This window comes from Aegilops tauschii, chromosome 1 (genome assembly GCF_002575655.3).
Source record: "Aegilops tauschii subsp. strangulata cultivar AL8/78 chromosome 1, Aet v6.0, whole genome shotgun sequence".
Lineage (NCBI taxonomy): Eukaryota > Viridiplantae > Streptophyta > Magnoliopsida > Poales > Poaceae > Aegilops > Aegilops tauschii.
This window is the reverse complement of record NC_053035.3, coordinates 34,394,926-34,410,021: the sequence shown is the minus strand read 5'-3', so window position 1 is coordinate 34,410,021 and position 15,096 is coordinate 34,394,926. Positions and strand designations below refer to the sequence as shown.

At 46.1% G+C, this 15,096-nt stretch overlaps 3 protein-coding genes and 1 long non-coding RNA gene across 5 annotated transcripts; 3 read left to right on the top strand and 1 right to left on the bottom strand.

Moving 5' to 3' along the window:
- The first annotated feature begins 349 nt into the window (after positions 1-349).
- Positions 350-2,655, top strand: LOC109769306 (uncharacterized). Its single transcript, XM_040391786.3, has 5 exons — positions 350-625; positions 727-788; positions 1,741-1,870; positions 2,143-2,240; positions 2,319-2,655. Exons 1-5 carry the CDS (start codon positions 436-438, stop codon positions 2,352-2,354), a joined length of 516 nt encoding a protein of 171 aa, XP_040247720.1. The 5' UTR covers positions 350-435; the 3' UTR covers positions 2,355-2,655.
- Positions 2,656-7,977: 5,322 nt separating this feature from the next.
- On the top strand, positions 7,978-11,011 carry LOC109769322 (uncharacterized). Its single transcript, XR_005759141.2, has 3 exons — positions 7,978-8,213; positions 8,617-8,754; positions 10,731-11,011. It is a non-coding gene; the product is annotated as an uncharacterized lncRNA (long non-coding RNA).
- LOC109769297 (probable membrane-associated kinase regulator 3) lies at positions 9,018-10,391 on the bottom strand. The gene has a single exon (XM_020328052.4). It carries the CDS (start codon positions 10,168-10,170, stop codon positions 9,256-9,258), a length of 915 nt encoding a protein of 304 aa, XP_020183641.1. The 5' UTR covers positions 10,171-10,391; the 3' UTR covers positions 9,018-9,255.
- A 170-nt stretch (positions 11,012-11,181) lies between the features above and the next one.
- Positions 11,182-14,361, top strand: LOC141040928 (uncharacterized). 2 transcript variants are annotated; one of them, XM_073507043.1, is made up of 2 exons: positions 11,182-11,419; positions 11,619-12,695. In XM_073507043.1, exon 2 carries the CDS (start codon positions 11,901-11,903, stop codon positions 12,573-12,575), a length of 675 nt encoding a protein of 224 aa, XP_073363144.1. In that variant the 5' UTR covers positions 11,182-11,419; positions 11,619-11,900; the 3' UTR covers positions 12,576-12,695. The 2 variants fall into 2 exon arrangements, 1 of the variants encoding a protein (XP_073363144.1); XR_012201505.1 differs by lacking the exon at positions 11,619-12,695 and adding an exon at positions 14,076-14,361 and having other exon boundaries at positions 11,209-11,419.
- Positions 14,362-15,096: the final 735 nt, after the last annotated feature.

Here is a 15,096-nt window from a genome sequence, read left to right as displayed (position 1 = left end):
TTTACAAAAATCATGATTTTTTTTAAATCACTAATTTTGAATGTACATAAATTCAAACAATGTTCAAGATTTCAAAAATATTCAGAAATTTTAAAAATTCAAAAAGGAGCTAGGTCAGAATAAGGAAAATGAAGAAACGAGAGGAAAACCACACCTGTAGAAAACCTACTCTCAAAGCTGCGCTTCAAGGCCAAGAAATATAAATGGGCCGAGGGCCGAAGGAGGCCGTGGTATTCGCTCTGTGGGCTTATCCAAAATACGCTATACATTTTTTGTTGCTAAATGCTTGTCTCACTCCCCACCGTGTGATTATGATCAAACGGCCGCTAGCTTCCCTCCTTGGACACATTGAGCACGTACGCTGGGCCGGTCCGGTCCATCCCCGAGCCGGAGGAAGCTTCCAGAATCTTCGGCGCGAGCAAGCGAGCGACAGACATGGTGGTGCTGCACGTGAAATCGTCGACCTCCTCCTCGTCCCCGTCCCCATCCCCATCGGAGGTAGAGGAGGAGATGGAGTTCCTGTACGAGTGCGCCGCCACCGCCGCCGTCGCGGACGTGGCGGCCGCGCTCGCGGGCACCGCCGGGCTCCAGGCCCGCGTCCTCTCCCTCTGCCGCCGCCTCCGAGGCGAGTGATAAAACTTCCCGGCGCCGCGTCGCGCTAGCCGCTGCCATGGATGAGCGGATCGAATTCAGACTGACGCGCTGATGTTTTTGTTGCGGTTGCAGAGAGGTGCCCGAGCGGCGAGCTGGAGAGGGCTCTGTCGGAGGCCGAAGCCTACGCCTCCAAGGTAAAGTTTCTCGATTCGTTTCACTGGTTGCTCAACTCAGATGCCTGGATTTGTTTGTGGGATTGAATTCGGAGTATGATGTTCTGTAGCTTTGAGGCTTCAGGTGTGGATCGATGTCGATAGCTAGTATACAGTTGATTGAGCGCATCAGGCTTAGAACTGAGCTCCATGAAGGGGGGAATTGTAGACATGTGTGTGATTTTGTTACTTGTACTACCCCTGCCTACTGGTGTGATGAACTTATGCTGCTGCTACATCATTCATGTACATTGTACTGAATGTACTGAACAGGATTATAAGCTGAGGTTGCACCAGCCAATAAGAATTAATGAGTTCCTTTATTTTTTGTAATTTTTATGTTGACACCGAAACATGGTTTGTTTGAACGGAGCTTAGTGTCTGGGAAGTGTCATGTGTGTATACTTGCGAATGAACCGGTGTCGCTACTGTCTATGGCGCTTTGGCATGCAGTTTAAAGGGCTTGCAGACATTTGTTACATTAACAAGCGAAACCATTGTTTCTTTTTGTCTGAATAACAATCATTTCAGAACTTTTATTTAGCATTCAAGAAAATGTAGATGATGAAAAGCTAGCTTCTGCTATGTCACAGACCATCGACAGTTGCTACATAAAGGCCGCTGGTTTGGCCTGCAGTTTCTTAGCGTGTTTCTGCGTTTGCTTATTTGGTAGCCAGAACTTTCGTGTTTTAGAAGTCTTGTACATTGGTTTGACTTCCCTCTCAGCTACATCATGTAATAATTGTTTCTGAACATGCCCATGCAATTTATTTGCTTGGTTCTTGGTCAGTATTTCCAGATTCGGAAATGAAAGCTAAATTAGCCCTTGCCTTATTATCAATCAATCAAAATTCTTTAAGAGTTGATATATCACGATAGTCCTTGCTGGAATGTTTCGGTTGAAGAGTTGAGATCTATCCGAATCTTATTGCAGGTACAAGTACGTCATAACAAATTCGTGTCCCCTCATGCTCTAAGGGAACATATCAAGAATATTGAAAAGACAGCTGCTAATGCTCTACCAGACACTTCGGAGGCCTTGTGTCCGCAACATCCAAAATCAGGTAACTCGAATGAGTTTAGATACCAGAGATGCAAATTTGCGAAAACTGTAATGTAGATACAGTATTCCTGGAGAAAGACTGAATTCCACAATAGGTAGGTTATTCTGTATATTTCCTGGTTTCTGTGAGCTATCTGAATGTCTTAAAAGTGTATCAACCTCTATTCAACTTGACAAAGTTTCCTTTAGAGTTTAAATTTATTTCTCCATTTTCTCTGGAACGCGGGATATCCTCTTCTTAGTATTTAATTCGTTCTTGTAAACAATATCCAGATGAAAAGCGTGACAGCATACAACTTTGGTGGGCTGGAAAAGAGCTAGCTATGCATAAGAAGCTATCTGACTATATTGGTGTTAATGACAAAACAAAGGTAACAAACAACTGTATTCCATGACATTTGCTTCAGTTTGTGATTGATTTTTTACTAACATTGTATTAATCTATGCAGATTGTCATCAGGCTAAGCCTCCCAACGAGCCTTTAGTGTTGTCCTGTCCGTCATTGATATTTCCTAGTACTCCCTCTGTATCAAAATACATAACGTTTTGGATACTCCCTTTGTATCAAAAAAGAGTATCAAAAAACGTCTTATATTATGATAGAGGGAGTAGTGAATTTTTCTTTTGAGTAGTATATGCATTTATGCAAATTAGGCACATGTAAGTTGTTTTTCATTTTCGTGAGAAAACAAACAGGCACCATCTTCAGCTTCATGTACCAATGGACAACATGTATCAACAGGTTAAAACAATCACAGTATAATCACTGAATGTTTCATTGTACAATGTTCAAGGTATTTCGGGGCATCAAGCTGTGAATGAGTAATACATTTGATCATGATTCAACTCTGTGTGTGCAATAAGACTAGCTAAGAGAGAAAATTACATTTCCTGCTAAATGATCATCACTCGTATGATCTTTTGAAGCTGGGAGTATGCAATCTGGTGGTAGACAAACTCATTGTGCAAATTGCTTGTTATTCAGAATGGTGCCCTGATTATATTTTCTCGTGTCCAGAGAAGTAGTCCAACTTATCTAGCATTGCAGCAGCTGCCTACATGATCGCCCCCCCTGAACATGCCTGCACCATTTATCTTCGATCTGGTTCAACTTTTGCTGTTGTATTTAGCTTGCTTGTCCTCACATGGATGTCTCTTGAGTTCCAATGAACAAACACACTCTGAGCAGCAAAAAGTGAAGCATTTTTTTGGGTATCTAGGTTTCTTATCACTGAGCAGATAGACTATGTACCACATTGCAGGAAGGCTACGGGATCTTAAGCAGGTGCTTTTTATCCCTTTCTTAGTTCTTGATTTTACATTTGAGTAAATTTTGCTTACCATTAGTGCCATATATCATAGGAAACATTTGTGTTTCTGTCAAAGGCGAAACCAAAACGTGTGGTACTCCTATAATTATTGGCAAAACACACTCAAGGTTCTGTGAAATCTGTTCTGGATTGAGAAACCAGAGAGTATGTGCATTGCTGCAATCATGGAGCTGTCCATCGTGAGATTATACACGTGACATATGGCCGGTGCCTTGTCTGAATGCAACTCTTGGCGTTTGCAGACGGAGTTCAGGATTCAGCAACCGGCCAAGGAACATATCAAGAATATTGAAAAAACAGCTGCTAGTGCTCTACAAGAGACTTAAGAGGCCTTGTGTCCACAACATCCAAAATCAGGTAACAAGAGTGAGTTTAGGTACCAGAGATGCAAATTTGCGAAAACTGTAATGTAGATACAGTTGTCCTGGAGAAAGACTCCACAATATATAGGTTATTTTGTATATTTCCTGGTTTCACTGAGCTATCTGAATCTCTTAAAAGCATATCAACCTTTATTCCTCCACTAGAGTTTTAATTTATTTCTCCATTTTCTTTGGAACACGGGATATCCTCTGCTTACTACTCAATTCGTTCTTGTGAACAATATCCAGATGAAAAGCTTGACAGCATACAACTTTGGTGGGCTGGAAAAGAGCTTGCTATGGATAAGAAGCTATCCGACCATATTTGTGTGAATGACAAAACAAAGGTAACACACAGCTGTAGTGCATGACATTTGCTTCAGTTTGTGATTGATATTTTTCTTCTAACATTGTATTAATCTATGCAGATTGTCATCAGGCTAAGCCTCCCAATGAGCCCTTAGTGTGTCCTGTATTGCATAGTAGTTATTTTTTTGGCAATTTATGCAAATTATGCGCATGTACGATATTTTTCATTTTCATGAGAAATCAGGCAAGCATCCTCTCAGCTGTATGTACCAATTGACTACCTGTATCAACAGCTTAAAACCATGAATGTATAATTATTTAGTGATTCCAATAGTACAATATTCAAGTTATTTGTGGGCATCAAGTTGTGACTGCGACACTGAGCATGATTCAACTCTGTATATGCAATAAGACTAGCTGAGAGAGAAGATCGCGTTTCCAGCTAAATGATCATCACTTGTATGATTTTTTTTTCAAGCTGAGAGTATGGAATTAGATGGTAAACTCATATCTGCAAATTGCTTGCTATTCAGAATGGTGCCATGATTAGATTTTGTCTGCGTCCAGAAAAAGTAGTACAACTTATCTACCATTGCAGCAGCTGCCTACAGGAGGGGGGATCCCTGAACATGCCTGCATTATTTATCTTCAATCTAGTTCAACTTTTGCTCTTGTATTTAGCTTGCTTGTGCTCATGTGCATGTCTCTTGAGTTCCATTGAACAATCACGCTCTGAGCAGGAAAAAGTGAAGCATTTTTGGGCATCTAGGTTTCTTATCAGTGATAGACTATGTACCATATCCCAGGAATGTTGCAGGCATCCTAAGCAGGTGCTTTTGATCCCTTTCGTAGTTCATGATAGCATATTTGAGTGCATTTTGCTTAATATTTGTTACATATGTTATTGAAAATATGTGTGTTTTTGTCGAAGGGGAAACATAACGTGTCTTACTCCCATGGTTTATTTATTTCAAAATATCTATGGTTCTGTGGAATCAATTCTGGATCTGGAAACCAGAGAGTATGTGCATTGCTGCAATCATGGAGCTGTCCATTGTGAAATTGTACACGTGACATATGGCCGGTGCCTGTCTGAATGCAACCGGAGGAGTCAGGAATCAGGCAATGTTACTCATTGGAAACCAGCACTGTTCAGCAACCGGCCAAAGGTATGGTTTTGCCATGTCTCTCTGACTCTCCCACTAAGGTTAACCTCTACTTGTGAGAGGAAAAATATTAACCTGTAGTGCTGATGTTGGAATTCAACAGGTGTGGGGAAGATGACGCCTCTCTGTCCACAGGTATCAATCCTGTTTTGTCTTATCCCCTGTCTTATACCTGTAGAAATTCTTATGGCGATATCTGTCCGAATTTTATTCCAGGTACAGGTACGTCATAACAAATTCGTGTCCCCTCGCGCTCTAAGGGAACGTAATACAGCTGCTAATGCTCTACAAGAGACTTCGGAGGCCTTCTCTGTCTGCAACATCCAAAATCAGGTAACATGGACTAGTTCAGATAACAGAGATGCAAACTTGTGAAAACTGTAAGGTAGATATGGTTGTCCTGGAGAAAGACTGAACTCCACAATAGATAGGTTATTTTTATATTTTCTAGTTTGAGTGAGCTTTCTGAATCTTTTAAAAGTGTATCAACCTTTATTCAACTTGACAAAGTTTCCCTTAGAGTTAAAATTTATTTCTCCATTTTCTTCGGAGCAAAGAATATCCTCTGCTTATCATTCAATTCGTTCTTGTGAACAATATCCAGATGAAAAGTGTGACGGCATACAACTTCGGTGGGCTCGAAAAGAGCTAGCCATGGACAAGAAGCTATCTTGCTATGTTGGTGTTAATGACAAAACAAAGGTAACATGAAGCTGTAGTGCAAGACATTTGCTTCACTTCGTGATTGGTTTTTTACTATTTTGTTTTCCTTTATGCAGATTGTTGTGAGGCTAAACCTTCACATGAGCCTTTACTGTGGTCCTGTCCATTGTTGATATTCTATAGTAGCGAATTTTATTTCAGTATACATGTTTTTGCAAATTATCTGCATGCAAGGTGTTTTCCATTTTTCATGTGAAAGCAAGCAAGCATCATCCTCAGCTTTATGTACCAATCGACAACATGTATCAACAGATTAAAGCTATGAATGTATAATCATTTGGTGCTTCCTAGTGTACTGTTCAAGGTATTTGTGAGTGAGAAACTCGAGCATGATGCAACTCTGTATGTGCATTAAGACTAGCTAGACACACTCATACTCCCTCTGTTCCAAAATAGATGACTCAACTTTGTACTAACTTTAGTACAAAGTTGGATCATCTATTTTGGAACGGAGGGAGTATCTGAAAATTGCTTGTTATACAGAATGGTGCCCTGATTAGATTTTGTCGTGTCCAGAGAAGTAGTCCAACTTATCTAGCATTGCAGCAGCTGCCTACATGATGGCCCCCCCTGAACCTGCCTGCACCGTTTATCTTCAACCTGGTTCAACTTTTGCCGTTGTATTTAGCTTACTTGTCCTCACATGCATGTCTCCAGAGCTCCCAATGAACAAACACACTCTGAGCAGCAAAAAAGTGCAGCATTTTTGGGTATCTATGTTTCTCATCAGTGAGTAGATAGACTATGTACCACATTGCAGGAAGGCTGCAGGCATCTCAAGCGGACGCTTTTGATTCTCTTCTTAGTTCATGATTTTGTATTTGAGTACATTTTCGCTTTCCGTTTGTGCCGTGTTATAGGAAAACATGTGTGTTTCCCTGTGTCAAGAGGCAAAACCAAACGTGTGGTACTCCTAACAAGTAGTATTGGCAAAAAACACTCGAGGTTCTGTGAAATCTATCCATTCTGGGTTGAGAAACCAGAGGGTATGTGCATTGCTGTAATCATGGAGCTTCCAGTCGTAAGATTATGCACGTGACATATGGCCGGTGCCTGTCTGAGTGCAGCCCTTGGCGTTTGCACACGGAGGAGTCAGTCAGGAATCAGGCAAAACCTACACTGTTGAGGACTCAGCAACCGGCCAAGGTATGGCTTTGGCATGTCTCCCTCGCTAAAAGATTAACCTGCAGTAGTACCTGTGTTAGAGAAAAAAGATTAATCTGTGATAGTAGTACAGTACTGATGCTTGTTGGAATGCAACAGGTGTGTGGGGGGAAGGAAGGAAGATGGCGCCTCTCTGGCTGTCCACAGGTATTAATCCCGTTTTGTCTCATCCCCTGTCTTCTGCCACCCGTAGAGAAGAAAAAATGCCTGCCTGCCTGCACGTAATATAAAATTACCGCCCTTAGTGTCACATGAAATTAGGTAAGTCTGTTGCATGGGGCATTGAAGCCCGCCTCTGTCCTGTCCTGTCCCGTCCTGCCTTGCGGTTAGTTGCATTTCACTGTGCTGCTAGTCTAGTCTACTACCACTACTGCCATCAGCATGATAAACAAGCATATCTCGGTCCATGGGTTCAGTGAGATGCCCGTATTACATTACGCGTTCTCTCCATAACTTTGACCCCTCAGTCAAACCATCTGCCACCCCTGTCTGTCCTCCCGCTGCAACGCAATGCCATGAAAATAACCAATGTTGTACCAGATGCTAGCCAGCAACCCAACAGTGGCTCCATTGTTCCTCTGCTTCACCTCCATGGTATTTTCACTTTTTTCAGGCTTGCAAATACGCTGGTGGCCAAAAAATAATACTGTACAAGCAGCAGCACTTGGGTCTCTACTGTTTCTGGATGCTGATTCCACGCTTTCTTTGGTTCGTATCTGTACGTGCCCTCGCTCGCTCGCTGGAGCCCAGGAGGAAGGAAGCAAGGAAGCAATCATTCTGCACGACCGGTTAGCCATGGATGGGAAATCTCTCTCCAGCTTTTCCCCTCCGCCCGAGCAACAGAAAGGCGAGGCCTTTTCCCCCAATGGCCACCGGGGGGAAGATTCTCTCTGCCTGCATTAGGGTTTTGTTCCAAGATGCTGCTGCTAAACCCTGAGCTGTGCTGGCTTTAACTGTCACTGAGAGATGGACGGTGAAAGGAGGGGAATCTCCCGTGCGCTTTGTGAGATTTCTCTCACTTCCTCCGGCTCTGGCTCGTGCTCGGCTGGGCGGGCCGGGCCTGTGGTGGTGGTTGTTGTGGTGTGCTTGCATTGCGTGACAATGACACGTCCCGATCAGAAGAAGATGGAGGACAAGCCGTGGTGGAGGGGAGGACTGGGGAACTGGCAATCATCATCACAAGCCAAGGCTGCGAGCCTTTTGGCCACCCTATTGTGTTGTGTGGCTTTGTCAGTGACTCGGCGCCCTATGCAGCATTGCTTGCTAGTACTACCTTCCAACTGTTCCAGGTATCTCCTTCACATAATTATTAATTTCCAGCAAACATATAAAGCTAAGTATCTCCGGTAGGACACAATCACAAAAGTTCAAATGATTTCCTGATTACTACTACTAGTTACAATGGCCACATTCTACTCCCTCCATTCCTAAATATAAGTCTTCGTAGAGATTCTACTATGAACCACATACGGATGTATATAGATGCAATTTAAGTGTAGGTTCATTTATTTTGCTCCGTATGTAGTCCATCTAGTGGAATCTCTAAAAAGACTTATATTTAGGAACAGAGGGAGTAGTTTTTAATTTACAAGAGAGTACTTGCAGTAGTTTATGTTGGCTATTCCTTTTGGATGTGCAGATAGGACAGTCATCTAACCATCTTCACCTACTCCATTGGCCGGCCATGTGTAGGTTCAAAGAAAAGCAAGCATTTTCCATGGAGTACTAGTGCATCACAAAGTCTTTGTTTTGAAGCCAAGGCAAGGCATGGCGAGATGCAGCGTGGAGCAGAAGTTGGCAAAGGCATGGAGGGGGAGCAAGGTGTGCGAGGTAGGTGAAAGCATGCATGACCCAATTTATAACACCGGATTGGAATGAATATTTTGCACAGGAGAGGGTATGGTCAAGTAGTGTGTACTTTGAGTGGAATCAAATCTGCCACCAAGTCAGTGCCACCCTAGCATAGCACCATTCATCAGGCCCAGCGCCGTACGCTCACCCCTGCCCCCACACACAATAGTTTGTTCACTCAAGGTGGTGTAGCAATGGTGTATATGATGCTTCCCAATCCCAGCAACACTTGTCAAGATCAATGATCAATCAATGGTGGAAGCATTTTTGATCTTTTGGTCACACATCTAGTAGAACAGAGCTTCTGATCCATTCACATGAATGGAGACATGAACAAGAACGATGATAACCAAGGCAAAAATCAAAGAGAAGTTCTTGATTCCTCACAAGTAATTCACAGGCACATTGCTCATCTTCACAAACATTTCCCCCCAAAAGCAGAAAGAAAGAAGGGAAAAAAGAAAAGGAAACATCCAAGCCTCATCCCCTGCACATCTCCTGCCTCTCTTGCGAGGACTCGTTGGCGGCGGCGGCGGCGACGGCGGAGGTGGAGATCCTGGGGGTGTTGGCCACGGAGTAGAACACCACGCCGCTGGCGCTCTTCCTCCCCTGCTGCAGCAGCTGCTGGTGAGACCGCTTGCAGTGGGCAATGGCGCCCTGGATGGCCCCCTCCTCCGACCCGGCGCTGCTGCTCCGCTTCAGCACCGGCATCGTCGCCGCCCTCGGCCGGAGGAAGAACCTCTCCCCGTTGCCGCAGGACGGCGTCGACGAGGAGGAGGACGAGGCGGACGAGGAGCAGAGCGGCGAGGTCCCCGGCGTCGCCGCCGCCTTCGTCGCCACCACCAGGCGCACCCGCCGGATGATGCCGGAGAATGACCTGCGGTGGCTGCAGAGCTCGCCTTGGTCCAGCAGGCCCGCTCGCTCCCTCCCGCAGCCGCCATTGACGATGCCGAGGTCCCCTGCCTTGGCGAGGAAGAGGGACTTGATGTACTCCCTCGACGTCCACCGCTTCATCAGCTTCAGCCTCTTGGACCAAGAATACCTCTTGGCGCCCACCTTGCCGTCGCCGCCGTCCTCCACCTCCGCGCTCACACTAGGCGGCGCCGCCTCCGCCGCCGCCGGCTTGATCTCCGGCACGTTCACCTGCTGCTCCTGCAGCAGCTTCTGCACGAGCTGCAGCCGTGGCGGCAGGTGGAGCGGCAGGAGCTTGCCCCTGTAGAACAGCTCGTCCGCAGGCGACGCGTAGGCAGCCTCCTCCCTGCGCCTGGACACACCAGCACCTCCGCCACCAGCGCTCTGGAACTCGAACTCGAGGAGCGCGCATTTGGGCGAGGAGGGGGAGAGGTCCATGTCGATGTAGTCGTCCTGGATGACCATGGTCGGGGCCCTCGCCATTGCCACTCCTCTATAGAAATGGAATCTTCAACCTTCGGGCGGAGTGGGGAGAGGCCAGACAGACGGTTTATAGGGTTTTGGGGGCCGGAGCTGGAGCTGTGGGAGTCTGTGACGTCGGGGTTGGTTAGGTAGAGGAGGAACGCAGCACCACAAATGCAATGGCAGAGCAGGGAAGAGGGAGGGAGACAGTAATGTAATGGGGTGAAGTTATTGGGGAAGTCATGGGGCTCCGCTGAGGTGGCGCTGGAGGCTCTGTCTCTCTTTATGTAGAAAATTGGAAATGCCTCTGCCTGCGTCGTCTCGCTCTGCTTGGCTCATTATTTTTGTCGTCTCAACTTTGTGAGTATAGTATACTGAACTTAGTTTTCGTAGACTTCTGAGCAACTTCCTAAAATATGCTTGCAATAACATAGCTAGTAGCCTAGTACTAGGGTGTAGTGTAGCTATTTTGATTAACAAAATCAGTAGGGTATTCATTTTTTTAGCTTCGTAATGCACTAGAGTCCGGAGGCTCTGTGCTCATGTTCACTCACCTCACTTGTTGCCTTGTTGGTGTTCAGGCAGTGGAAGCAGTGGCGAGAAATGTTCCGTCTAATGGCAAGTCCCATCCAATTCAATTCGGCCAGCGTACCAAGAAATGTTTCCGACGATCCATCTGCTGCCCTGCCCTGCCCAAAGCCCATGATGATGTGACGGTATGATAGGCGCAGCAAGCAAAGGGAGGACGCGGTAGCGTCCGGTGATAGGTAAAAAAGCGGTCAAAAGACGCCCAGGACTGGGCAGTTTTTAAGACGGCACGCCGGAGTAGATGAGGATGAGGAGCACCAGCACCCGCTGGACGGTGAGCTTTTCTTTTCTACTACGTACTACTACAAAGCTCTCTCCCTCTAGCTGCAGCGCACTGCGCACCGCATCATGGCCTCGCCGTTTTTATTCTACCGTCTTTACTAATGGGCCTTCATTGTTCTCGTTGTACCTCTGGGATGATTGGCTCTTTGCAAGCTTTTTAATGCAGTAAGTAATTTTGGAGTGGTGTGGCGGAGAAAGTTGCAGGAAGGGGGCAGGGCATTCATGCGGTCACAAGGCTGGGAGGGACAATGCCGCGATGGTGGCTCGGCTCGTTTGACCGGCCTTTGGCCATGGTCCAAAAGAGGGTTGGAGCTTCAACAGTGACCCAGTGAGGAGCTCGTGGACCGAAGGGGGGCCTGGGTATGCGTGCGCTCTGCACGGCTTGTGTGTAGGCAGGCAGGTGAGTGAGCGAGTAAATTGCACAGAGTACGAGGGCATTGGAAGCAGATTGGTATCAAGTTTGGTAATTTTTACATGTCAGTATCAAGTCTGGGGCTAGACGTTACAAAAAGGTCTAAATCGCGTATAAACGCGTATTGACAGTGTATTTGACTGGCAAGGCCCGCCTGTCAGTTGCTGACGTGGCATTTTTTTTGCAGAAACCCCCCGCACCTCCTTCGTCCTCACGCGCGACGGCGTCCGATCTGGATCGAGGGGAGGAGCCCCTCGAGCCCGTGCTCCTTCGCCTCCCGTAACCCCCCTCCCCTCGCCCTCTTCCCGTGGCGGCCTCCTACCTCAGCCGGCGCGCGCTCCCGTTAAGCCGTCTTACCTTACCACTGCAAGAGAAGCAGATCACTCGGAGCTCTTCTTCTTCTTCCTCCTGCTGCTGCTGTGGCGCGGCGATGAGGTGAGTGAGCAGAGCTTGCCCGGGAGGGGGATCGATGCCCACGCAGCAGCTCACGACATTCCAGCTGCTCCCGCCCGCTCACGCGCACGGCGACTGGCGACAGTACCAGTACCACCACCACCACCACCACCAGGACCAGCAGCAGCAGCTCGCCTGCGGCGGCGGAGGAGGAGGCCTGTGGGACCCCGCGTCGGTGCTCGACCGCCGGGCCAGCCCCGCCGCGCATCCCACGCTGTCTTCCCCCTCGCCCCTGCCCGCCGGCGTGGCGGCCCTTGCCAAGAACGTCTCCGCGGCCCCGCCGGCGCAGGCATGGCCGCTCCCGCCGGGCCCCGGGGCGAACGACGACGACGCCAAGGACGACTGGGTCCACCACCTGCCGCCCCTCGACATGGCCGGCTGGGGCGACCCGCACGCCGCCGCGATGCAGGAGCCGCACCCGCCGCCCTCCTCGCAGGACAGCACCTTCCTCCGCTGGATCATCGGCGGCGGGGACGACGAGGACGACGACTCCGGGGGTGGAGCGCGCGGGGGTGGAGATGGAGGCGGGCGCGGAGGGAGAGGGCGAGGGCGGCGAGGCGGGCGCGGAGCGACACCGTGGGGGGGTTTCTGCAAAAAAATGCCACGTCAGCAGCTGACAGGCGGGCCCTGCCGGTCAGATACACTGTCAATACGCGTTTATACGCGATTTAGACCTTTTTGTAACGTCTAGCCCCAGACTTGGTACTGACATGTAAAAATTACCAAACTTGGTACCAATCTACTTCCAATGCCCTAATTGTGGTACTTCTGTGCAATTTACTCTGAGTGAGCTGCGTCGCTCCCGCATGAACCATTTGTTTAAGCAGCCCATCATTATTTACTGTTAATGACCATTTGGTCTGATATTATCTTTGACAAAATGAAGTAGCAGGAGAATCATTTTCCTCTTGTTTCATGCTACAATTCGTTTGCAAAATGTTTTCTCAATGGGATAGTATCTTGCCAGGGTAGAATATACCCCTCCGTCCGAAAATCATAAGATGCATTTTGTTTGGCTAAGGCAAAAAAATTAATGCAAACAATGTTTTACTAATACAGTATTGACTGCCTATATTTGTACTCAAAAGAACTTACTGCAAGAAAATATATCTAAATTATGGGTTACATCACAAAAATATACACAAGTGAAATCTTGGGTCAAATTTACGCTCAAGATTAGGAGGCGGGGGAGGGGGGGGGGGGGGGGGGCGCTAAACACGGCCATATGAAATCCTTATAATTTGATAAAAAATACTTACATTTGTAGTTGTGTATTGATTGCAAGAGCATCGATAGAGAAATAATTCATCAAAATTTAATCTAACTTAAGCTGAGGTACACTCTACATTTTTTTATGGAGCACTAAGTTAGAGTAAACAAACTATTATTATTCCATTTTAGCGCTTATTCAGTTTGCTGGAATTTTGGAGGATCCCTGCAGAATCATTTTTCCATGGGATTTTCCTATGTTGAGGACTTGTTTAGTTCCCGTTTAGTAGGAACGGAGGTGCTAGATTCCTAAGGATTGACTATATATTTGTCTAATTTCTAAGAACCCTAAGGGTTAGGTGAGACCTTATAGAAATTCTTAAAAATTGAAATGGACATGACATATCAATCCTCTACTTTTCCTATGATTCAAGAATTCTGTAAAACTAAAAGGAATGAGCCCTTAGATGTTGCTGATTTACAAGTTGGTTCTGTAAAATCTAACAAGACATAAAAAAAATGGGTGTAGGCTCTCTCCTCAAGCAAGTTGTTGATTTACAGCCTAAATGGCATAAATCAGCAACTCGTTTTTTTGAGTAAGAGTTGCTCTCTTAAATATACAAGTCTAAATGGCATAAGATTAATATCTATATATTCATATTGGAAAACACTTACTTATAATATTACAAATCATTTACTTATAATTGTATTATGTATACCATAGAAAGTACTTCACCACGGGGAATGTATCGGGTGCTCCCACCCTTGTGGTGCTTCCGGTGTTCCACATATTTTAAAATGTACGTAAAGTTTTGAGAAAAAAATCTAGCGCATTCACACAACATCAATGTATTGCCCCTTCACCACGTTAGATTAAATGTTACTAGTAGATTTGCTAAACCAAATGTTTAATTATTTTTTATCATTGTTTCATTTTATATGTAGCTGATTTACAAGTTGGTTTTGATCGTTTCTTGTCCAGGTCCCATAAGATTTAACAAGGACAAAAAAGAAATCGTGTGTAGGGGCTCGTCCAGCTAGAACGGCGAACTTTACGGGAAAAGACTGACAGGCGTAGCCTAGTTTCATAATAATTGCGCCCATGAGATTGAGATTCCACAAGGATTCGAGATCAATGACAACGCAAGTAATGATATTTTAGCAGCCTGTGCTCCTGCGACCTAGGGAAGATGTATATATATCTCGAATACTTTTCCCTGCCCCTCCTTTTCATTTCAAGCAAAAGGGGTGACTATGCTGTAGCGCCCAAGTAACATATTGATTTGCCCACTTGACCTAGATTCGGTGTGGACTCGTGATCAACTGCAATGCTAAAATAATGTGGACCTGGCTAGAATGTTTGTTCTTCCTTGCAAGGTTGTCTTGTTTGAGTCTCTAGATTTATAAGTTGCTTTAACTACATATTACCACAGAGACCTTTTGGATTTTGTTGGAATCAGACGGCTAGAATTTATTATATAACTTGTAGTCTAATTTCATTTTTTTACCCTGTATTGATTAAGATAAGAGAATTACTCGGTTAGTTAACGAAAAACGGGACGAAAATCATTACAACAGGACCACAAAACAAGGCAACGGAGGGATCTGGCTACTAACAAACGGCCCACACACTCACGGGGAGAGGAACATCAGCGAGGTTACATGCATAGTGTAGTCGCCATCACTTCCTCCCGTGCAAGCGACACCAACTTCATCGCCGACGACCAGCAAAGGGACCCTTGCCCACGAGACCCCCACGGACCCATGGCAAAGAATTGGCCAACCACGTCGAGCACTAGGCAGCTCCGACTTTGGTAACAAGTCTCGCACGAGAAATAAGCACATCTTGCACTCGTTGTGCCCGGCATGGTCACGTACCTTTTTGCAGGGCATCGTTGCTGCCAAGTCATTCGACCACTCTACAACTCTGACTTCACCTCTATAGAATAGAAAGTTGCAAGGACAAACCCAAAGACATGTAGAGGGTTCGACAAAGGTAGACA